Raw genomic sequence first — 25388 nt, forward strand, 5'->3', positions numbered from 1 at the left:
TACAGCTGACAGCTAAGCTTTAAGGAAATTCTTAGAAATATGAATATCTGCATGAAGGTGTATGTATGTATGTATGTATGTATGTATTGAAGGTGGTGCTCTAGCATGGCCACAGTCCGATGACTGAAGTCAGTAGAAGAAAGAATATATATATATATACATATATATAGAGATGCACTTGCATAGCAAGTGACCTGATCTGAGATCGTGTGCTGGAACGAAAACAATTGCAGCGTGGAAGGTGTTTATAAGCCATTTAAAATAACACACAAAATCCGTTAGATTCACTTCAACATTTAAATTTAATTTGTCAAAATATTTTCGTCGCTTTGAGACCACGACCTGTTCACTGACAAAAATATATATATATATATATTTAAATGAAATATTCAAACACTGAGATTTGAAGTTAGATGTCACTACTGTTCATATCATCTGTGGATAAATTAAAAATTTGATGATATCACCAGTAGTAGCATGGGTGGAACGCAGTTATGATAGCTTTAAGGAGCTATGAAATATCGTAATGATGCTTAATGAGCATCTACCTGCTAGAAATAAGAGCCAAGTCTTACATAATCCACTGTAGCGCACCAATATAACAGAGAAAAACATATATGCATGCATACATACATAAACACACACACTTAAACAGATGTGTCTGTCCCTGAATGTTGTAAGAGACAACTAAAAAGCTTAGCATCAAGAAGGGCATCCAGTCATAGAATATTGCCTTGAAATGTCCCGTCCAGCCCGTACCATGGACAGCAGTAGTAATCATCATCATCATCATCATCACCACCACCACCACCATCATCATCATCATCATCATCTTTTCTACTATAGAATCAAGGCCTGAAATTTCTTTTGGTGGAGTGGGGGGATGGAGCTTAGTCAATTACATCAACCCCAGTGTGTAACTGGTACTTATTTCATTGACCTTGAAAGGATGAAAAGCAAACTTGGCCTTGGCAGAGTTTGAACTCAGAAGTACAAATGAAATGCTGCTAAGCATTTTGTCCAGCTTGCTAACGACCCTGTCAGTTCACTGCCTTAATTATAATGATAATAATAATAATTAGTATTGTTATAATAGTAATGGTGGTAATAATATACATATAAATTTAAAATTGCTCATCTTTATAGGCCTTGTACAATTTTAAATTTGTATAATTTTAATTCTACATATGGTAGAATTCATTTTGAAAATGAGTGAAAGAATTTATTATATTGTTAAATAGATTTACTCCCGAGAATCTTCATTTTCAACATGTCTGTCACCATTGTGTATATAAATCGTGAAGAAATTCTGAAGATTTAGAAATGCATTTCACAATGCTGTTCTTCAATTATACCTTGAATCACGAGTTTTTTTTTTTTTTAATCTTTAGAACAAGGTTTAGTTAAATAAACAGAGGTTTTTGTATGTCCCCATCAAATAAAGTTGAAATAATTGTTAAATGTTTCAGAAACTGAACAATATTATAGATACTTTGATTGATGACACACGCACACACACACACAGACGCACACACACACACACTCACACACACACAAGATGCACTTTATTCAGTTTCAACCTACCAAATCCACTCAGAAGGCTTTGGTTGGCACATGGGACTGATGTGTGTGTACACACACACACATATATATATATATATATATATATAAAACATCTGTTAGCATGGTTTGGCTGGGAATGGATTTTATTGTTTGTAGGATTTTGTCTGTTACTCTTCCTATTAGCAGCACTTACCTGTTTTTCAAGGGTGGCATTTTCATTTTATTTTGTAGGTCTTCAAAAATACAAGCTTAATAATCATCATCATCATCATCATCATCATTTAACATCCGTCTTTCATGCTGGCATGGGTTAGGCGGTTTGACTGGAGCTGGTAAGCCTGAGAGCAGCACCAGGCTCCAGTCGTCTGTTTTTGGCTTGTTTTCTATGGCTGGATGCGTTTCCTAATGCCAACCGTTTAACGAGTGTGCTAGGTGTTTTTTACATGTCACTGGTGCGGCCGTCTTTTACTTGTTATCAATAACAAGAAATGTGAACATGCCTCCATTTTGCTTGTACAATGACAAGTAAACCGTTAGCATTCACGACACACTGTCATTCACTCATTCACGTGTGTGCACACATATGCACATTAACATCATCATTTTCCATCCCCTTTCCATACAGGTGTGAGTTGGATGTGTCATCATAGTTAGAATCTATTTGGGGGTAGACTGCTCATTTAGATGACTCAGAGAATTTCATCTCATTCATTTTTCTTTTATGGCGTTTATAGCTGGGATGCCTTTACTGACTCCAACTGCTTCACAGTGTGTGCTGAGTGTTTTTTTTGTTTTTTTTTCCCTATGAAATTGGCAATGGAGAGATAGTCAGGTCTTCAACAGGGTAAGGGACTTTACAACCCCCACATCTCTGCTTGCTTGTCAGCCTCTTTACATACAAAGTGGAGGCATGAATGATGGTGATGATTTGAATGTGTGATAAAGGGTGGAGTGATAGGAGGAGTACCCAGTATTCTGAAATAGATGTTTTCAGGGTGACGCATTGTGACTGAGATGGCAGGGAATTAAGAGAAGTTTATGTGATTCTGGAAATAGAGTAATGTTAGAGGCTCAGGAAGTATTGGAATAAAAAAACCCAGATTATATGCTGACAGATACAGTGATATGGAGTGATGACTGAAGGTGAATCGAGAGAGAAGCAAGAGTATGACATTAAGAGCACCTTAATTAGGATAAGAAAGAAGCAGGAGAGGAAAAATTGATGGATAGTAAGAGGTAAAAAAATGATGAAAGTGACTGTTTCAGGTTGATATTAAATGGCCAAAAGTCCATGCAAATCTGATGAGGACCCAATGCCTCAAGATGGGTGAGAGCAGGAGTGATGAGCAGGGAAGGGGTTCAGTATTGAGATGAGAGAATAAAGTCAGCTAGGTCCAGTGATTTCCCTATTACACTAGAAGCTCACTATAGTGGAAAGATGAGACTTATTGCTTTCCTTAATTATGCCTACTTGTGTGTGTGTATGCAGAATTGAAGTTCTTCTCACTAAGAGAATTTTGTAGGGATTGAAATAAATGTTAATCTGAGGGTGCAAGGTCAGGTGAGTATGGTGGGTGTGGTAGGATATCCCAAACAAACTACCCATTTCTGCAAGGAAACCTGAGGTCAAGAATTGTCTTGGATGAAGACAACACCCTTCCGATTGGCCAATTCTGGATGTTTCTCATCGATTGCCTCCTTTAATCAGTCTAATTGGGAACAATAATTATTTGAATTCAACATTTGATTTTGCAGAAAGAGCTCGTAATACACAATTACCCTTCCACTCCCACCAGATACAGAGCATCACCTTCTTCAGATATTGACTGACTTCTGCAGAGATTAAAGATGGTTTATTTTATTTTCTCCAGGACCTTTTTTTGCTCCACATTGTTGTAAACAATCCATTTTCATCTCCTGTAATTGTTCTTTTCAAAAATGTGTCTTTATTATGTTTGAACTGAGAATTGCAAATGGAAAAGTAATCCATTAAATTATGTGGCATCCAAACAAAGCAGTTCATGTATCCAACTGATTTTACAAGTCTTGTATGAGACATGTGGAGTATCTCTGTGATGTCTAATGTCATGTGACCGGGATTATTTTTGATTAGCATTTTGATTTCGTGATCATCAATGACTGTAGGCTTGCCAGAAAGTTCATGGTCTTCCAGATCAAACTTTTCACTCCTAAACCTAGTGAACTACTTCTAAACAGTCCTCTCAGCTTTGGCACCATCTCCATTAACTGCATATATCTTTTTTGCAGTTTGAATAGCATTTTTTTCTTTTCTGAGATAAAAAGCATCAAATGATAAAAAATGCATCTCATTTTCCGCTATTTTCACCTTTAACTTAAAAGCAGTAGAAATAAACTATCTACAGAAAGACATGATTTAATGTCACCTTTCTGAAAATATGTCATGTGCTTCTGTCACATTATCATTATGGATGGGAGACCAAGTGCCAGAGCCTAGAGAGCCGAATAAGCACTAGAGCACAAGGTACAATAATTATTGATAATTATTGCAAATAATAAAATAGTGAAAACAAACCAAATTATCAGTGTTAGCATAAAATCGCAACAAAAAAATTGCTTATGATGTGTTGGCAGTTATGTAGGGAAGTCACATCATGTCGTTATACCTCCTTTTCCAGCATGCGCAATCTGCACCTGATGATGTCTTATATTATTTAATGAATCTGTTGCCTAGAAAAAACATTTAGGAAGATGAAAGGCAATGAGAGGATGGCAACAAAGCCGTAACAGTGGTGTGTCATCCTGGTGGCCAATTGCAGTTACATAAAACATCACAGCCAGAAATCAAGAGTTTTACATCCTGTGTGGTAAATCTCTTGACCAAAATATGAATATACAACTGATCTGAAAGAGATAAAGTTGATATACAGTACTCCCATAACTTAGTTTATTTATGATCTCATATTTTATCCCAGTAAACTGTCACAATATTAAATGAAATAAGAAGGAAAGCATCTGACAATGCAGAAAGTTTAAGAATCCTTTATATTTTGCCCAAAATATAAAAAGATTTAAAAACCTTTTGCATTGTTAGAAGCTTTCCTTATTTCATTCATTATTCTACTTCTATACTACAATGCTTCAAGTGAACTACAACACTCTTCTGTCAACAATAATGTATTTATAGACTCAGACATTTTCCCCTAACAAAACCACTTTAAAATATTTTCTAATAAGTGTATGATTAATCATACCAGATTTGTTGTTTTTTTCCCCCAAAATATACTTGTAAAATAAGAATGCTTCTTATATACCGGGAAATGTGGTAACTGCCATATGAAGCAAACGACTCATCTAAGGCTATCTTTTTAAAAGAAATCTTTTTATTATGAAAATTTTTTCTACAATATTTTAAGATTCTACTGATAGAGCTTGGACTTTCATGAAATTTTTCAACTGTCATGAAGGACACTTGAGACTCTTTGGTTATTTTTTTTCATCAACTTATAATTAATGTTAATTTAAATACTTTGTCTGCAAGATTTTTTTATCGTCACTTATGAATATAAATACTTCTTGCTGCAAAGTAATAATTAATTGTAAATAAATTACAAATTGAAGCTTTATAAAATATTTTCTTAATGTTATTTTAATATATGTCAGATCTCTCCACACAAACATACATAGCCTTCATCATTTTGCATCTGCTTTGCTGGCATACCACTGCATGTGGTGCAGTCCTCGTTGCAGTATGATAGTTTGCGTGCATCAGTGACTCAGAACCATGCTAGCGGAATGCAGTTCCCTGGTAGGGATTCCCATGTTGAACCAGTTAAAGCCTCACTAATATGGACCATTTCTTCCCCAAAGTAAAAATGGATTTGCTTAGGGCCAACATCCCTACCAAGACAAAAGCACAGTTACAGAAGCATCAATGACAATTCAAAGCCAACAAGACCTTTGAGGGGAAGCAGGAAAGACAGCCATGAGTTAAGAACAGAGGAGAAAAGATGCTGATGGCCTATGCTACAGAGGAAGTGAAGAGCTTAAGTAACTTGAATTCAGAGTTACTTTCTTCCCATATTGGTCAGAGAAGCACAGCTTGCTCAAATGTGTCATGATTATATGCTTTTCTAAAAACCATTAGAGTGTAGGTCAGTGGAGCCTGGTAAATGTTTTTCACTGGAGGAAAAGCTTTCAAATATTGAATTTATATTTACATCACATGTATTTTATGAAGAATATATATGAATTTCTAAGCTATCATTTTAAACTTCACAAAAATGTATTGAGAATAATTTACCTACGTTTTTACACTTATTAACCTGTAAAATGAGATTTTTCAACCATGTATAAGATACTGAAGGAAGTAACATTTGATCGAATTCTATAATCAATTTCCAGTTCCCAGCCATAACTATATCCCTTTGAATATAGTATCTGAGACAATTACAATATCTTTCTTCCTGAAGACTAACCTGTTATCAATGAATATCTTAAACCTAGTTAACCGCTTGGAATTTTATGCCACATTTAATAAAAATAAAATATTTCACCTAATAGGTAGTTATGGACAGCATCATTGATAAGATATAATTTAGGAAATAAAAAGACATTGCTCCTTAAAAAGTATCACAAGAAAGTTAAGAGAATTTTGCAAATTATTTTATTAAAATTTTGTACATTTTTAGAGTATTTATTTTCATAATATATTACAAATCATGGCTCTGTCTCAATTTCACAATGAATTAAATTTTCTAATACCATTCCATTCCATTACTAAATAAAATTAGTTGCTTTAAGACTAGCTTTCTTCCATTATGCTAGTAATGATCTTGCAACTAAAATCTCTCAGCACACATAACTTCTTCATATGACAAGCTAGATTGTACGGGAATTTCCAGAGCAAGATTGAACGGGAGTTTCCAGATCAAACTCTTATGGGAGTTTCCATTCTTTATTTTCAGGAAGCGGAGTAAAATACCAATTAACTTTCTCGTCTGTGACATCAGAAATATTTGAAGGTTGCCAAATTGGTTTGTGGTCTTTATCCACCAACACTGTAAGAGAAAACACAAAATAAATAAACATTCGAATGAATAAATTTTAAATTGATCTCAAGTTTATCAATTCTTTCTGATTTTGTCACAAAGCAAGCAATTTTGAAGGGAGGGGCCAAGTCAGTTACATTGACCTCCCCAGTATTTGACTGGTACTTATTTTATCATCCTTGAAAGGATGAAAGACAAAGTCAACTTTGGTGAAAATTGAATTCAGAATGTAAAGAGCGAAATGAAATGCAGTTGAGCATTTTGTCTGATGCGTCAACCATTCTGTCAGCTTTGCTGTCTTTTTCAAATTATATGATAATATTCTATGTAGGAAATACACATTTGGAAACAAATTTGGTTTTTAACATTTTTGTTACCATATTTGTGTTGAAATATATGAACTTTGCTTCAGTTTTAAAAATAATGAAAAATTTACTCAAATAACTGTCGTTATTAAACTGGTGTTTGGAATATAAATTAACCTGAAATTTTGGTGGAAGATTTAAACTTAGACTACTTTAAAACCAAAGGTTTGTATCATAGAACCAGGGGTGGCTTCAGGCAGAAGATATCTAAAAGGTTAATGGAATTCTCTAATTATGAAGAATTTTTTTAATATTAATAACCAGTAAAACCTTCCAGTTCTATATTATTAACACAAGCTTTTAGAATCCAGTTCTTTTTTTATTAAGCATTTAGAAAAATAAACTGACAAGTCAGGTTATGAAACAAAGTTCTCTGTGATACAATTTAGTTGTAAAATGTAGTTGTTTTCAAATTTCCTTATTCTTGCTCATGATTTATCCATTGAATGCATGGCTGTGTGGTTAAGGAGCTAGCTTTGCAACCATATGGTCATGGACTCAGTCCCACTTCTATAGCCTCAGGGCGTCCAATGACTTGTGAGTGAATTTGGTAGACAAACTGTGTGGAAGCTTGTTTGTGTGTGCATGCGAGCACTGCCTTTATATCTCTGTCCCCACTATTGCTTGACAACCAGTGTTGGTGTGTTTATGCTCCCATAATTTAGGGGTTCAACAAAAGAGACAGATAGAATAGGTACCAGACCTAAAAACATAAGAAACAAAGGTGATTTGTTTGACTAGATAAACTGCTATACTTGGCTTTTGCGAACTTGGAGAAAGCCTTTGACAAGGTCCCCCAATACCTTATCTGGTGGGCAATGCGGAAACTGGGGATTGACGAGTGGTTAGTAAGGTATGGGTTGGCAATATGTATAGTGAAAAATTCCGGGTAGAAGTAGGGGTCCACCAAGGATCAGCCCTCAGCTCCCTCTTATTCATTACAGTCATCCAGGCAATAACAAGAGTAAATACAGACAGGTTGCTCCTCTATGCTGATGACTTTGTTCTCATAGCAGAATCACTACCAGAACTAGAGAAGAAATTTCAGGTGTGGCAGCAAGGTTTAGAATTGAAGGGCTTGCAAAAACCAAAGTCCTAGTAAGTAGGAAGGCAAACGTATCACAAACCCCTTCAGGTAGATGGCCCTGCTTGATCTGTAGAAAAGGTGCAGGTAGAAACTCCAAAAGATGTGCTCATGAGGTGCAGCAACATCAAAGGAAGGTTAACCAGGAAGATAGCTTTCATGTGCAGCAGATGCACAGAGGCAGTAAACACTGCAGATGCTCAGAAAATTGATTCCATCGCATGTCAGGGGGAAAAACTAGAAGTAGTTAATAGCTTCTGCTACCTAGGTGACTAAGTCTGTAGTGAGGGTGGATGCTTTGAGAGTATTGCCACTAGAATAAGAATAGCCTGGGCAAAGTTCAGAAAGCTCCTACTTCTACTGGTGACAAAGGACTCCTCGCTCCAAGTGAAAGATACATTGAATAATGCATGTGTGCAAAATGCCATGCTACATGGCAGTGAAACATGGGCCATGACTGCTGAAGACATGCGTAGGCTTGAAAGAAATGAAGCTAGTATAATCCGCTGGATGTGTAATGTCAGTGTGCACCCTGAGAGAAATGTTGGACATAAGAAGCTTTAGATGTGGTGTGCAAGAGAGACGACTGCGCTGGTATGGTTATGTGCTGCATATGGATGAGGAGAGCTGTGTGAAGAAGTGGCACTCCCTAACGATGGAAGGAACCCGTAGAAGGAGACCTGAGATAAGGTGGTGACAACCCAATATATATATATTTATATATATATATATATATACACACACACATTATGGGTTACGTTCAGTTTCTGTCTACCAAATCCACTCACAAGGCTTTGGTTGACTCAAGCTTATAGTAGGAGACACTGACCCAAGGTGCCACACAGTGGGACTGAACCTAGAACCATGTGGTTGTGAAACAAGTTTCTTACCACACAGCCATATCAATATACTGTTTCTGAAATTAAATCAGAAACATGCAGAGTATTCTTCATTTAAGGCTACAAGGACAATTGTCAGAAATCAGTCAAATAGTTACAATAATATTGGTAAAGAAAAAAAAAAAAACTATTCTAACAATAATTAAATTAATAACCAAGTTCATTGATTTGTAAAATAACAAATACAATTATCAAAATATAATGAGAATGTCTCAACACATGACTTCAGATAAAATATTTTGCTAAACATATTGATGTTTATAATTTCTCTACAGAAAACATCTAGTTACATTCAAATTGTTTACAAATCTATGGAATAAACTGACATAAAAAAAAGAAAAAAAAAAATCTGTACTCACTGGCACGGACTCCTTCATGAAAATCACTGTCTTCTACAAAATGCTGGCTAAGGCAATATTCCATTTTGAAGCAAGCATCAAATTCTTTCTTTGCTCCTTCTTTGAGTTGGTGCAAGGTCACTTTCAAAGATATCGGTGACTACGAAAGGGGAGAAACAAACATACAAGATTAAAGCCATAGGAATGAACATTGAACTAAATTCGATATTAAAGGAAAAAAAAAATAAGACAAAGCTGTGTTTAACGCTTCTACGACTATCTTGGATGCTTTAATTAATTTTGAAAAAAATAATTAAAAATTTGGAAGAATTTTTAAAATAGCTAACTTTTCCACTATTGAGGACAAAACAATGTGGTCTTAGATAAAATTATGTTTGAAGGTTTTAAATAAACATACGAGAACTTTAGAATGAAGTACTTTGTATCATAGAACTAGGGACAGTCGCAGGTAGGTTGACATCAAAAGAGTTAAACACTGCTAGAAACAACAGTCAAATCTTCAAGTAAAGTCTTGAAAAAGAAGGACATATTACATAAACTAAGTTAGGTAAATGCCAAGCTAGTCAAGAATGACTTCCCTCTTCTATAATTCTATGAGAGGGAGCCTTTACATGGATGTTCACTCTGCTAGAAACAAGTTTTAAAAAAGAAGGACATATTAGATAACACAGCCCTAAATACACAAAGGTGAGGGTGCATGGCCTAGTGGTTAGGGTGTTGCATTCACGAGTGCAAGACCATAGTTTCAATTCCTAAAACTGGGGGAGTGCATTGTATTCTTGAGCAAGACACTCCATCTCACGTTGCTCTGCGATCTCCGACACTGTGCACCCATTGAGGCAACATCAATTTGATGGAGGGAATGAGCTAATGTATAACACATACATTTGATCTCTTATAAACAAATCGTTTGCGGAGGTCATTCAGCAAGAAATTGCAGAACCATCTTTCTTCGACTGCAAGAGACTACCATTAAATACACAAAGTCTGAACAAGAGACACAATGATGAAGGTTGGAATATAAGAAGATTCATTGAATTAAGACTGAACTGTGGCTGAACAACAACTTACCATTTTACTTATGATATTCAATTGATCAAGAGCCCATTCTGATCCATCTTCTTTCAAGTTTTCAATAATTTCTTCAACTGTATTTCCACCAAACAACTTGTTAATTTTTTCCATATGAGGTTCTAAAATAAAACTCCTACTTTCATCAGTTTTGCTCTGCAAAAACCAGGAGTATCAATGTTTTTTTTTTTTTAACAAGTAAAAAATACCATCACAAATTACACACACACACATACATTATATGTTATAGGGTTCATTAGAATCTAGGCATATCAACATGGAGGATGGCAGGGGTAGCTGGGTACTTAGTGGAATCATGTTCATTATGGTAGTCAGTGAACGGGTCAACTTCCACCCCTGCATTGTAAAAAGCTTTCCTTCTAATTTCATTTATTATTCTACTTCTGAACTACAATGCTTCAAGTGAATTATATACAATGTCCTCCACACACACACATATATATATATATAAATATATATATATATATATATATGTATGTATATTATGTGACTGTGTGCAATGTTGGCTATTTTCTTCCTCCGTCTTCCCTTCTTTGGACTTTTTCTATATTTCTGATGCAGAGCTCCGCTCGAAACATGAAATCCTCTTTCTTTTCTTTCTTTTCCTGAGTGTCCAATAACACTGTACTTATATCACGTCCTTGCGTTGTTGTTTTTTCTTGCTTGTTCATGTTTGGATTAACTATGTATATATATATATATATATATATATATATATATATATGTATAAGTTGTTTTAATGGTGGAACTTAAAGTAGATAAAACTCTACATAATAGTACATGAAATATTCAGTTAAAAAAACCCTTGGATAGAATATAGCTGAAAGTTATCCATGGGATGTGAACCCACATCTTTGGAGAACATGACAGGTCTTTTAACTCAATACTTGCTATTATTTATAGCTTAACCTAGCTGAAGTTACAGTGTTAAAATGATTTCTTTCACATCTTTCGAAGTTTCTATAAAAAAATATAAATAAAAGTTTCTTATATATGCATATATAATCCCAGTCATACCTCTATTACATAAACCTACCTATAGTTACTAAGTTAATGTTTAATCCCTCAGATAATTACTGCAAAAACCACCCACGACGCACAAAAAAAGGCATTTTAAATCTCATTGTTACTAAACAATATAACAAAAATGGTAATAATTTTTGATATTATAAACAGAAATTAATTTTATTTTCCATTATTTTTAGTGAAAATGGAAAGCAAAGACTGTTATATGTCTGATATGAGAAACTGAAAAAGGCTTACCTGATTTTGGAAGTCATTTAACACCTGAGCTATTTTCTTCTGTGTTGGAGATTCTAAAGTCAACAAAGATTTCTCAAGAGAGTCTACCTGGTAATAATAGACGATTGAAATAAATAGAATTATTCCTCCATTCCATGCCCCCCCCCCCCCCCACACCCTTGCAAAAAATAGGATCATTGCTGCTGTTACATCTTAATCTTTCAACTGTGAAATTAAATTTCATGGTTATTCCAGCAATGATGTTTAATATTTACCAAGAAATAGAAAATTGGTAATTTCTGCAAATCATATTGCCCCAATAAACTTGACATCTCTCAAAAGAAAATAGTTTCAAATCTGACATTCCTCCAACAAAAGACAGATTTGTATATAAAGCTGCTTTCATTACCCCTAATGCTAAAGGGTTAACCTCTTTCCGCAGTTAAGGGTAATGAAATTTTGAGTAGAGAGGTAGGCCCCGAAACGGCGCGCATTCTCTCCTGATGACCCCATACACTTGCTGGCTTCCGGTATTCGGAGTTCTCGACTGGTAGCATTTGCATATGCAAGTTGTTTGCAAAACATCATATCTGATTTCCGCAGTAAAAGGGTTCGTTACACACATCAGGCTTGCAAAACATTTAATCTAAAATGTAGGTGTGTAACATGCTGTGCATCTCTATGCAAACCTGTGTTAATTAGGAGAATTTTTTTTTATCATGTTCAATGCACTGGCTCTTGTCTGATCACTGGAGTTAAGCAACAATGAGCCTTGTAAGTAGTCAGATGGGTGACCGCTTGGGAAACTTAGGTGATATAAGCATCTTTACGGGAGCAGTCATGGAACTTGGGCAAGTGTCTTCTACTATAGCCTCAAACCAACCAATGCCATGCAAGTGAATTTAGTAGATAGAAACTGTATGGAAGCTTGTTGTATACACGCACACATACACCTGACAGAAAGGGGATCCAACCATAGGAAATTTACCTCAACAAATTCTGTCTGCAAGTGGGCATGAAATAAATGAATGCATGCATGCATTAATTTTTGTGTTTGTCCCCCACCACTGTTTAACAACTAATGTTGATTTGTATATATTCCTATCTTAGTGTGTAAGAAAAATGTGTGTGTGTGTGTGTGTGTGTATGACAAGCTTTCAGTTTCCGTCTACCAAATTCTCTTACAAGTCTTTGGCTGGCCATGAGCTATAGCAGAAGACACTTACCAAAGATCAGATGGTTGAGGAGCAAGCCCCTTAATCACACAGCCATGCCTGTGTCTCCTGAATATTAAAAGAAAATAATTTGATATGCCCCCTCCTAAATCCCAATTAACTCCAGCTTACATATATCTTCTCTGAGGTAAAAATGGAACGCTTACCTTGTTTTTTTCTACAAAATGAGTAGCAACCCCAGCTTTACAAACATCACGGCCTTTCAGTCGATATCCAGTTAGAGCTAAAAATATTCCAAGATTTCCTTGCAGCCGTGGTAGAAAGAAACTTCCACCAACATCAGGAAACAATCCTATTGTTCCACAAAAAATTAACAGTGTAAGTTTTCTGATGAATATTCACCATTTTACCGTTATTTTTCACAATGTATACATAAATATATAACTGTTTCTCAGTTCTTATTAGACTGGCAAAAGTGGTGAGTTGGCACAGTTGTTAGTATCAGAAAAAATGCTTTGCAGCATTTCTTCTGACAATTCATGTTCTGAGTTCAAATGCCACTGAGGCTAACTTTGTCTGCCATCCTTTCAGGGGTTGGTAAAATAAGTACCAATCAAGTACTGGGGTCAATGTAATTGATCTACCTCTCCTCCTAAAAAAACGATGGCCTTGTGCTGAAATTAGAAAGAATTCTTACTAGAAAGCCAAATCTTTTCACAAATATAGACCACCCCTTCCCAGGGGTAAAAGGAGTTGTTTGGGCCAACACCTCTACCTAGAAAACAGCAAAGTTACTGAATCATCGATGCCAATTCAAAAGCAACAAGACCTGGGAGAGGAGGACCCATAGTGGAGGTTAGTGAAGAGAAGTTGATGGCCAAAGCTCCATAGGGAGCAAAGGGCTTAACCCATTAGCATTTTCACTGGTCATATCCAGCCCAAAGCTTAGCAGTATTTTATCTGTCTTTACAAAATTCTACCAAGTTCAACTTTGCCTTTCATCTTTTTGAGGGTGACAAAATAAGTACCAGTTGAGTACTGGGGAGCAATGTAATTGACTTACCTCCTCCCCCTCCCCCGAAATTGCTGGCCTTGTGCCAAAATTTGAAACCAGTATACTTTAAAGTGTTAAAACAGAATTTAAGTTTGGAAATATCTCTTACCTATTGCTGTTTCTGGCATTGCAAACAAGGTCTTTTCTGTTGCTACACGGAACATTCCATGAACGGATAAACCAACTCCCTAGAAACAAACAAAAACAAGCATGTAGCCATGGCTGTGTGGTTTGGGTTCAATCCTACTGTGTGGTCTCTTAAACTAATTCCTTCCACTATAGCCTTACACTGTCCAATGGTTTGTGAATGAAATAGGTAGACAGAAATTCTGTAGAAGTTTGTGTGTGTGTAGATGTGTCCCACTGCTTGACAATAGGTGTTGGTTTATCTCCCTAAATTTAGTGGTTCAGCAAAAGAGACTGCTAGAATAAGTACCACACTTAAAAAAACTAAGTACTGACATCAGTTTGTTCAACTAAACCCTTCAACACACTGCTCCAGTATGGCTGCAGTCCAAGATAAAATGATAAGGATGATGATCGTGATAAATGTTATTCATTTATTTACTGGCATTAGGAAGGGCATCCAGCCATAGAAACCTTGCCAAAACAGACATGGAACCTGAACAGACCTTCAGCTCCTGTCAAACCGTCCAACCCATGCCAGCATGGAAAACAGACATATGATGATGATGATTATGTTTATTTACTGATTCAGTTAAAATAGTCTCATTGCTCAATACTTACTCCACCCATGGTAATCCCATCAATAACAGCAACAAATGGATATTTGAATGTTCCTGAAATGAATATAAAAGAAAATTACATGTAAATTACGTATCTTTACTCTCATATAATAATATCATCTGTGCTTGTGCCATGTAAAAAGCACTCTGCTGTAAAGTGGTTGGTGTTAGGAAGGAGCATCCAGCTGTAAAAATCCTGCCAAAACAGCCACAGAAGTCTGGTGCAGGCTTCTGCCTGGCCAGTTCTTGTCAAACTGTCCCACCCATGCTAGCATGGAAGGTGGATGTTAAACGATAATGATGAGGATGAGGAGTTTTTGTATTGGTACAAGGCTATAAATTTTGTGCGGAGAAGGATAAAAGATCAATTAGAGATTAAGACTATTTGTTGATTGTTGCTTCTGCTATCAACCCCAGAAAGATGACAGATGAGGTCAATCTCAGCAAGGTTTGAACACAACACAAAAAAAGACAACAAAAGAAAATGTCAAGCCTATTACTCACTGTGGAGGTGCATGGCTTAGTGGTTAGGGGGTTGGACTCATGGTCATAAGATTGTGGTTTCGATTCCTGGGCCGGGTGATGCATTGTGTTCTTTAGCAAAACACTTCATTTCACGTTGCTCCAGTCCATGCAGCTGGCAAAAATGAGTAATCCTACGATGGACTGGCATCTTGTCCAGGTGGGGAATATATACACACCATGGAAACCTGTCCTAGGAGTATATGTGTCTCAGGAAGGAACTTTACATTTTTTTTTTTTTACTATTACTCTCGAAAATGTTATTACTTTATCTTCCACCGTACAAGTCAGTGTAGCATATAGTGTAAACTATGTGATGTAAATGTTCAAACAACGTCACTATTTTTTCAAATCCTGCAGGATTTCACATGGAACTTTTGGTCCCCCAAAGTTGTCTTGGTGTATAAGTAAACCTTGCTTTTTTGGGCTGTAAATTTTGATCTGACATTATGCATGATGAAGCTACTGAAAATTCCATAAGAAACTATTCTAAGACGACTTACCAATTTTGTGGTTTAATATATATTCTTCTTTAAAGAAGTCTTCAGCATATGAGTCTCCACTTTGTTTCGATTTTGTAATAGCTGGAAGGAGTCAGAATAGAATAGAAAGTGGGAAATTTAAAGAAGATGTTTTAAGAAAACTAAAATTCCACAACATAAAACAAAAAAATAAAAATCAGTATATTTTACAGACATCATACAATTAAATCCCTGCTAATTAAGCTGAGTTTTCTTTTTGATTTGCATTACATTAGGAGATTTTGGCCAAAACTGTTTTTATTGCATTACATCCAGCTGCAAGTACGGACAAGTGGTAAAAAGTTGGCTTCCCAAACAACATGGTTCTGGGTTCAGTCCTACTGCATGGCATCTTGGGCAAGTGTCTTCTTCTGTAGCACTAGACCAACTAAACCTTGTGAGTGGTTTTGGTAGACAGAAACTGAAAAAAGACCACCCTACAAATACATACACACACACACACACATCATGTAATAAATATAAACAAACGGCTGTGTGGTAAGTAGCTTGCTTACCAACCACATGGTTCTGGGTTCAGTCCCACTGTGTGGCATCTTGGGCAAGTGTCTTCTACTATAGCCTCGGGCCGACCAAAGCCTTGTGAGTGGATTTGGTAGACGGAAACTGAAAGAAGCTCGTTGTGTATATGTATATATATATATATGTGTGTGTGTGTGTTTGTCCCTCTAGCATTGCTTGACAACCGATGCTGGTGTTTATGTCCCCGTCACTTAGCGGTTCGGCAAAAGAGACCGATAGAATAAGTACTAGGCTTACACAGAATAAGTCCCGGAGTCAATTTGCTCGACTAAAGGCGGTGCTCCAGCATGGCCGCAGTCAAATGACTGAAACAAGTAAAAGAGTAAATGTCACTGTTCTTCAAGTGGTGTTCTATGTTGCCAATCTTTCATGAAAACATATCTGGTCATGGGGAAACAATACCTTATTTGGAAATTGGAAACAGATGAGGGTTGGTGATAGGAAAGGAATCCAGCCACAGAAAATTCACCTCAAGAAATTCCACTGCTTGGCTCTCTAGTGGGAATGGATAAAAATCTAATGTCTCAGAGAGAATCTATTTTCAGGGAAAAGCTGACATGTGAGAAATTCAAGAGGCACAACAGAGTTTTATATCCAAGTCAGAAGAACTGGTTGCAACTCAGAGAGGATATAAAATTCTGATGTGTCTTTAATTTCTCGCATGTTAACTTTTCCTGAAGATGTTGCACTTTCTATTCCTTTAAGTTCTTTGTACTCATTTTGTCGATTTTACTCTGTGTGTGTGTACATGTGTGTATCTCTCTCTTTCTCAGTAAGCATAGAAATGGTAAATGTAAAGGTATTCTTTAGTTTATTGAAAAGGAAGAGTAAATGGAAACACACCAACAATATCTCCACCAGCACAAAACGCTTTGCCTCCAGCTCCTTTCATAATTACCATTGAAACGGATCCATCTTTCTCCCATTCCTGGAAAATAAGATAAAAATATTACGGAGATGTACTTGCATAGCAAGTGACCTGATCTGAGATTGTGTGCTGGAACGAAAACAATTGCAGCGTGGAAGGTGTTTATAAGCCATTTAAAATAACACACAAAATCCGTTAGATTCACTTCAACATTTAAATTTAATTTGTCAAAATATTTTTGTCGCTTTGAGACCGCGACCTGTTCACTGACAAAATTCTGTGCTGCATATTGTAATATTCAGTGTACCGTAAATAAGGTGGAATTTAAATGTGTTTTTATATTTGAATACCTTACACACTTATGAGACACACATGGTGTTTGGAAGCTGGGTGTATTTCAGGATTTCTTGGTACTTTAGGCATGCCAGGAGCAAACAGTTCTAACAAGCTATCATTCTATTGTATTGAGAGAAAGAGAGTCTTAAACTATTCAATATTTTGAAATCTGGGATAAGTTCCAGTACACCACAATACTTAGTAAAGTGGCCATGAGCAAAAACAGCATCAACAATCACTGCCACCATCACCACTACTGCCACTGCCACCACTGACAACACCATCCTCTATATACTAAATTTTCCATGCTGGCATGGGTTGGAGTGGTCTTTTGAGACCTGGTTTAAAATGCTACTATGCTTGGGAAGCCCTTAATCACTCTCAATGCCAGAATACCATTTGGCAAGAGAGAGAACAACACAGAGAAGGGGGAATGATGATGCTGACTTTCAAGTCCTTTGTTCTTCGCAATGAATGGCTGTTACATATCCAGCCAGCTCCACTCCTCTCAAACCTCAATAGATTCTTCTCCTTCCACATTTGATGTCTGCATCTCACTACTATGCACCACCGTACACTTCATACAGTCTCTATTTTTAGTAGGAGTCAAAAAACTTTTCTGCTGTCAACAAATAGCAAAATGTCCTTGAATTTGTTTTTTTCTTCAGCTACAAAACTATTTCTACAATCCTCTTTCGCATTAATTAGGATATTGATAAATACATACAAAGTATGGAAGTATGGGTGGCCATAGCTGTAACAGCTCACCCCCCTCCCACTTCTGCTCTTATTCTTTCATTTGATATACACCTACTGGCTTTTTCTTGCTTCCATTAACTGTCCCCCACCCTCTCTCTCTCTCTCCTCCTCTCACTTTCATGTTTACTGTTTCACTCCCTCCCCCTCACATAGGACTTAATTCCAACAATGTCATCTCCCCACTAACCTGCTGTTCACTTGTTAGCTTATTCCCTTTGACACTTCAAACCTCTATAAAAGCAAGTGATTATTGTTTACACCCCTTCTCAACAACTAACTACTGTATGACATCATTGTCATTTAACATCCCTGCTGCACAAGGCTCCAGTCATCTGTTTTGACACGGTTTCTACAATTAGATGCCATTTCTAACACTAACCACTTTACAGAGCGTACTGGGTGCTTTTCATGTGACACCAGCATGGGTGCTTTTCATGTGACACCAGCAGAAGTCCTTTCCATGTGGTACCAGCGCTTTTCATGTGTCACCAGCATGGGTGCTTTTCATGTGCCACCAGCACAGATCCTTTCCATGTGGCACCAGCTCAGGTGCTTTTAATGTGGCACCAGCACCAGTGCTTTTCATGTATTACCAGTATGGGTGCTTTTTATGTGCCACCAGCACGAGTGCTTTTTCATATGGAGCCAACATGGGTACTTTTTATGTGACCCCAGCACCCAGAGATTGCCAAGTAGCTTGCAAGGCAATAATGTCCCAGCTGAGAGAGATAGCTGTGTGCTAGGTGAAAGGTTGGAGTACAAGGACAGGAGTAGCTATCTTACTACAGGTAAGATACATTTTAACCCAGTAGGACAAGGATAGAGGAAGGAGGTGGGAGAGAAAGAAAGAAAGAAAAAAAGGGAGTCCATCTATCAATCTGTTAGAGATTACACCATATCTTCCATTTTTTCTGTATCTGTTGCCTGTAATGAGGACACAGAATTTACACAGAGCTAACTTCTTGCCAATCTTACTACCTTATTAAGAAAAGACACTTTCCAGATGGTAACTGAACTTTCTGCTCCCTGTTCTCTCTCTCTCTCTGAGTATTAATTGTTGTAATCTTTGTCATATTGACCTTTAGACTGAAGATCATTATTCTGGTTTGTGTATGTTTTCTGTCATTCTTAGGAAACCAAAACAGATATTAAACACACCTGTCACTAACCTATTGGAATTCACCCAAAATACATTATTTTTTGCTTAACCTAATTCATCCCTCAATACATAATTAAGCTTTTTTAAAAATTAACTGCTTATTAAAATGGTGATGGTAGTAGCAGTAGTAATATGAAATGGCTGACTAGAACAGGTGTACTCACATACGCACTAGTTTTTTTCTTGAAAAATTTGTTTCTGGAAATCTCATTTTAAAATATGTAATGTGATTTTTAGAGAGAGAAAGAGAGAGAGTGAGAGAGTTTGTGTGTGTGTGTGTGTGTGTGTGTGTAAGCTCTTCTTATGCTTCCGTTAAACATTTTATATATTCAAGTGGGTCTCATAAAATATTTATCTTTTATTCTTATACTTGTTTCAGTCATTGAACTGTGGCCATGCTGGGGCACCACCTTGAAGGATTATAATCAAATAGATTGACACCCCACCTACATATTCTATTGGTCACTTTTGCTAAACTGCTAAGTAACAGGGATGTAAACAAACCAAAACCACTTGTCAAATGGTGGTGGTAGGGGAGACACACACTCACACACACACACAATGGATTTCCATACAGTCTCCATCTAGCAACGTCACCCACAAGGCACTGCTTCACTTGGGGCTATAGGTGCTGCACATAGTTGCAAAACAGGCTTCATAATTACATAGCCAAACCCTAACCTATTTATCTTTTTTATAACTAAATAAATAATGCTTTAGCTTCTGCTCATTTCAAAAGAAACCTCACACACACATTTTCTTGACTACGTCAGCATTTAAAGCAAGAATGGTTACATAAAGTCCTGTAATTAATCCTTCCTACCCAACACCCATTTAATATATGCTTTTCTGTTTTTTTTTCAGTCTTTCTTTGCTATGTTTGCAGCTCCACAACCTCCTTTGCTTACAACTCATCAACATACGACCCCTTTCTTCTATTGTTTATCGGTAATATCATTCAGTATAAAACAATGGGAAGGAAAGCAGGTCAACATTGCTTCCCTTTCAGTAGTAATTTTTAGCCCTTGTTTTCTTTCTTTCCTTCTCTATTTCATGAATCCTTCTTTCTCCCTTTCTCTATCTCATACTTTTCACCTTTCTTTCCTATGCAGACATAAACACACACACACACACACACAACAAATTTTATTATATATGTAAAAACCTTCCAGATCATCCTCATCATCATTTAACGTCTGCTTTCCATGCTGGCATGGGTTGGACAGTTTGATAGGTCTGGAAAGCCAGTAGGCTGTGCCAGGCTCCAATCTGATCTGGCAAGGTTTCTACAGCTGGATGCCCTTCCTAATGCCAACCACTCTGAGAGTGTAGTAGTGCTGGCACCTACCCTACAATTTCATTCTAAAACATACAAATCGCACCACTGAAATTTTGAAGCTATGAGATAATGTGTGATTAATTCAAAACAATGTGGAATAAATAAGCTTCACATTTGCCAAAATAATGTGAATGCTAAAGGGTTAATATGTTAAAAGAAAAACTCACTAGCATTTGTTGGTAGATTTTTCTAGTCATTGGTAAAGAAAGAGCATTCAAAGCTTTAGGTCGGTTCAAAGTGACAACACCTTTGTCAGCCACTCTTTCTAGCAGAACATCCATTTCTGAAGAATTCTTTGACATATGGCGAAGGATAGAAAGTTTAGGAGCTTGTAGCAAAACTTGCTTCTGAAAACAAAAAATAAAATATGGAAATGTTAACAATATACATTGAGTGTAACCAGAATTTTGACCAAAGATGGGATCTCATCATTATCATTTAACATCCATCTTCCATGCTGGCATGGGTTGGGTGGTTTGACAGGAACTGGCCAGCATCTATGGCTGGATGCCCTTCCTAATGCCAACCACTTCACAGAATGTACTGGATGCTTTTTATGTAAACTCAGCATGAGTGCTATGTATGTGGAACTGGTGCCAGCGCTTTATATGTGGCACCAGCATGGATGTTTTCAACATGGTGCTGGCATGGGTGCTTTCAATGTGGTACCGGCACGGGTGTTTTTAAACATGTAAGCCACAATGCTGTTATTCATTTTTTTTCCAAGGAAGACTGGAAAGGAACAACATAACATTGCACGTATGATGGCGATGCTTATTTGCAACCCTGACATTATGTCAAGACAGAGGTTGCCAAAGGTGCTGTGCATTGGGACTGAACCTGAGAGCACATACTTAGGAAGCAATCTTCTTAACCACACAGCCAAGCCTGTTACCTACAAATATATAAATAAATAAAAAAACTAAAAAAAAACAAATAAATAAATAAATAAAACAAAGATGATGATATCTTACCAGACATCCAAATGTAAATGCTGATCTGCAACAAAACAGAATGGAAACGGTTAGAAAATAGTGAAATTAAACAATTATAATTTCTAACATTCATACAAGGATACAAGCTTTGACCTTAACCAGTTGAGCATGTCCCTTAGTAGCTGATGATATGGGCATCTCTGATCATGATCAGAAGTCGTGCGGGAGCATCATAGCCATGTGTTGAGAGGAATTCTTTGGGGTTTTGATAATTAACCTTTGGAAATATGGGCGTTTCATTTTACATCCTTAAATAACCCTTATTCAAGGACCTTTTGAGCGGGATGGGTTACTCAACCTGAAGAAAATTCTAACTGGGCCCAACCTACAAGGTCATGCACTATTTATCTTGATATGAGATCACCATGTTGTGATGCATGTACCTAGTGTACCCTTATCAGATGGGTGGTCATGGTGGATATATTTTACCCTAGTGTCACTTTGATGGCATGCACTGCTCTCTCACTCAATCATCATCATCATTGTTTAACGTCTGCTTTCCATGCTGGCATGGGTTAATAATAATAATAATAAATTTCTTTTACCTTAACAACATGATGAATATTCTGTCTGAAAAAGAAAACCATAAAAATCGTTAGGAATTACACAAAAATAGGAATTCCTAAACAAAAATAATTGAATGAATTTATTTTAGTTAATGCTATAAAATCTTTCCAGGATCTATTTTCCTTTTTATTCTTCCAGAGACTGATATAGTCAACTATAAGCCTCCCCAGATAAACATCTGGCCTTGTACCTATATTGAAGTCATCATCCTTTACTGTCTACTTTTCCATGCTTGCATGGATCAGATGGAATTTATCTGAGGCAGATTTTCTAAAGCTGGATGCCATTGCTGTCACCAACCCTCACCTGTTTCTATGCAATGTAATATTTCTCCCCATCAGCAGACATGTTCTTGCAGAATACAGGAAATGAGTGGATTCTCAAACAGTCATCTTATAAACAAATATGAGGTTGCCTCGATGTCTCCACGACAGGATAACCACAGTGGTGATCGATAACCAAACCTGGGGGAAGTGTTTGTTACCTGACATCATTCATAGACAGGTTAATTTCTAAGAAATTAAACCCATTAGATTCCAACTGGACTAATTATTATTGCTGCTGGGACCTGGCTCACCAATCATCATAAAGTTGATCAGTTGTAAGTTGGACAGGTCGCAAGTCATGTGTGTTTGTGTGTGTATATATATATATATCGACGTCGTCGTCGTCGTCGTTTAACGTCCGCTTTCCATGCTAGCATGGGTTGGACGATTTGACTGAGGACTGGTGAAACCGGATGGCAACACCAGGCTCCAGTCTAATTTGGCAGAGTTTCTACAGCTGGATGCCCTACCTAACGCCAGCAGCAATAATAATTAGTCCAGTTGGAATCTAATGGGTTTAATTTCTTAGAAATTAACCTGTCTATGAATATATATATAGGAGTTAGAAAACAGAGAAATCTAATGGATACAAATTAATTTATTAATTAATCAACATATTCACCAATAAATGTTTTATTTCACAAACAAAATTAAAATTACAAAACGTATATAAATATAGAATTTTGCATTTTAAATACCTTTTATGGAAAATCATCAGGGTATACAAAGGACAATACGAATTACATTAGGATATTTTTGGAATACACAGAATATACAGACATGTTTACTCTGTGTGTGTTGTGTATGCAACGCATGTGTTAAAATTATTCCTTTTATTTCAATTCAAATTATTATTATTGAATTGAAATAACAGGAATAATTTTAACACATGCGTTGCATTTTGTTTGTGAAATAAAACAATTGTTGGTGAATCATCATCATCATCATTTAACGTCCGCTTCCCATGCTGGCATGGGTTGGACGGTTTGACTGGGCACTAGTCAGCCAGATGGCTGCACCAATGTTGATTAATTAATAAATTAATTTGTATCCATTAAATCTGTTTTCTAACTCAATATGTTTGATATTTTATGATATTCCATATAATATATTCATTGAAAAATTATCTCTTTAAAAATTAATATATTAAACCAGTGTATCTTGGATAAATACCCCTATAAGAGGTTTGGATATCCTCATTGTGACTATATATATATAGATATATATATATACACACACACACACAATAGGCTTCTTTCAGTTTCCATCAGCCAAATCCACTCACAAGGACTTGATTTGCCTAGAACTATAGTAGACCACACTGCCTATGAATGAAGCAAATGTAGGACCGAGTTTATATTGTTTCTTATGTTTAGTCGCAGGTCAATTCCAAATCGAACATGTCTAAAATCAAAGGACCGAAATCATATCGTATTTTATTATATGTCTATGACAACACTAATCAATAAACCTTTTTAAAAAATTTTTTTTTAAAGACATTGCAGATGTTATTTGATTGGGTAAAAGTGGCTGCTAAATATTATCGGTCGAGCAACCGGGTAGAATAGTGCATCTCAACCTTCTTAATATCTGGGCCAGATCCAAAATGTAGATTTACCGATTTTTTTTAGGGTGCCCCATCAAAAAGCGTAAAACACAACTTAAGGAAAAAATGTATCATGTTTATTGGGGGAAGACTGTCAGGGGTTACCAGAAGGATGTTTGAGGGCCTAAGAACCCTAAGACGCATGCACCCTAAAAACCGTAGTCGGGAACCGCTGGGGGTAGGCGTTTCGTGTATAAACGATGGTGAAGCACTGAGGCATATTTCGTGTAGCTTACAATTCTAAACAATGTAGACAAATGAATTTTACAAAATAAGACAGGATAATATAAATAAAACGATGTCGATAACACTAAAAAAAACAAAACAAAACAAAAAAACGTAGCTATATAAGTTTTAAGAAAAAAATAAAACATCCCATTAGGTGATTGGTGTAATGTAACGTGCGGTACAGTATAGGCTTACTGATTTTATTCGAAGAGCACATCAGTTATAAAGTATACTATTTAAGTGTTAGCAAAAAAATAGTTTATTTCTTTATTCCTAAGGTTTAACATGTCATATAGTATGCTGCTAATGTCCTTCAGAAGCGTATAAACATCTTAGTGTCTTATGTTGCTTAGCAAATGTGTGGCCTCGTGCCAAAACAAGACACTAAGTATACATTAACACACTGTTTGTTATATACGACCTGTGTCGTATATAATAAGACACAGCTTATAAGATAGAACATTTTGATATTAGTCAAGAATTACTTTCGTGAATAATTCTGAGGAAAAAAAAAGCTTGAATAACGAAAAACATTTTTTTCAAGAGCTTACGTAAGATCCAGCCTACAAAAATAAAGAAAAAAACATTTTGGAACGTTTTTAGAATTCGTATTTAAATGGGGGAAAACTCTCCAAAACTTAAGGATTACCAAAACAAGAGATGTAAGAGGTGAACTCGCAGTAAGTTGGGTCCACGTTCGAGTTTCACTTCCTAACCGAAGCCATTCGACTTCACTTAACACTGAAAATGAATGAATACCACAATTTCTTATTCGATTTCCGATACAACAGAGCTCTGCGCCTAGTAAAAAAACCCCATACAAACTAATATTTGTTAAGTCGTCCAGAATAAACAATCGCGAATAATTGAGCCGAAAAGCAAGCGTAATCCTACCAAGGTCGATACCCTGTAGACCTTTACGATCTATTAATATAAGTAGTAAGGACAGCATGTCGGGTGGTTTCAACTGACTACATTACTAGTTGATTTCAAGAAATTGGTCAAGTGTGTTT

At 36.4% G+C, this 25388-nt stretch overlaps 2 protein-coding genes across 10 annotated transcripts in view; one reads left to right on the forward strand and one right to left on the reverse strand.

Moving 5' to 3' along the window:
- The window catches only part of LOC106869581 (protein BANP), a 37419-nt gene extending 30762 nt beyond the window's left edge, over nucleotides 1–6657 (forward strand). For 4 of the 8 annotated variants that reach the window (XM_014915379.3, XM_089364745.1, XM_089364744.1 and 1 more), the window contains one exon: nucleotides 6510–6657. Coding sequence is in view for 4 of the 8 variants with exons in the window: in XM_089364745.1 (XP_089220871.1) it covers nucleotides 6510–6521 (12 nt within the window). In the remaining 4 variants the exon portion in view is untranslated. Of the gene's footprint in view, nucleotides 1–3318; nucleotides 5174–6509 lie in introns of those variants that run through there. The other 4 variants (XM_089364741.1, XM_089364743.1, XM_089364742.1 and 1 more) reach the window with 1 other exon arrangement.
- LOC106869583 (3-hydroxyisobutyryl-CoA hydrolase, mitochondrial) lies at nucleotides 6192–25342 on the reverse strand. 2 transcript variants are annotated; one of them, XM_089364747.1, is made up of 13 exons: nucleotides 25270–25342; nucleotides 22194–22218; nucleotides 21628–21652; nucleotides 20821–21000; nucleotides 17036–17120; nucleotides 15635–15715; nucleotides 14611–14663; nucleotides 13973–14051; nucleotides 13016–13161; nucleotides 11656–11742; nucleotides 10372–10527; nucleotides 9301–9439; nucleotides 6192–6602 (listed from the first exon to the last, which is right to left on the reverse strand). In XM_089364747.1, exons 1-13 carry the CDS (start codon nucleotides 25325–25327, stop codon nucleotides 6481–6483), a joined length of 1236 nt encoding a protein of 411 aa, XP_089220873.1. In that variant the 5' UTR covers nucleotides 25328–25342; the 3' UTR covers nucleotides 6192–6480. The 2 variants fall into 2 exon arrangements, with proteins under 2 accessions (XP_089220873.1, XP_089220874.1); XM_089364748.1 differs by lacking the exon at nucleotides 25270–25342 and adding an exon at nucleotides 25025–25110.
- Nucleotides 25343–25388: the final 46 nt, after the last annotated feature.

This window comes from Octopus bimaculoides, chromosome 16 (assembly GCF_046866305.1).
Source record: "Octopus bimaculoides isolate indiv1 chromosome 16, ASM4686630v1, whole genome shotgun sequence".
NCBI classification, from domain to species: Eukaryota; Metazoa; Mollusca; class Cephalopoda; order Octopoda; family Octopodidae; genus Octopus; species Octopus bimaculoides.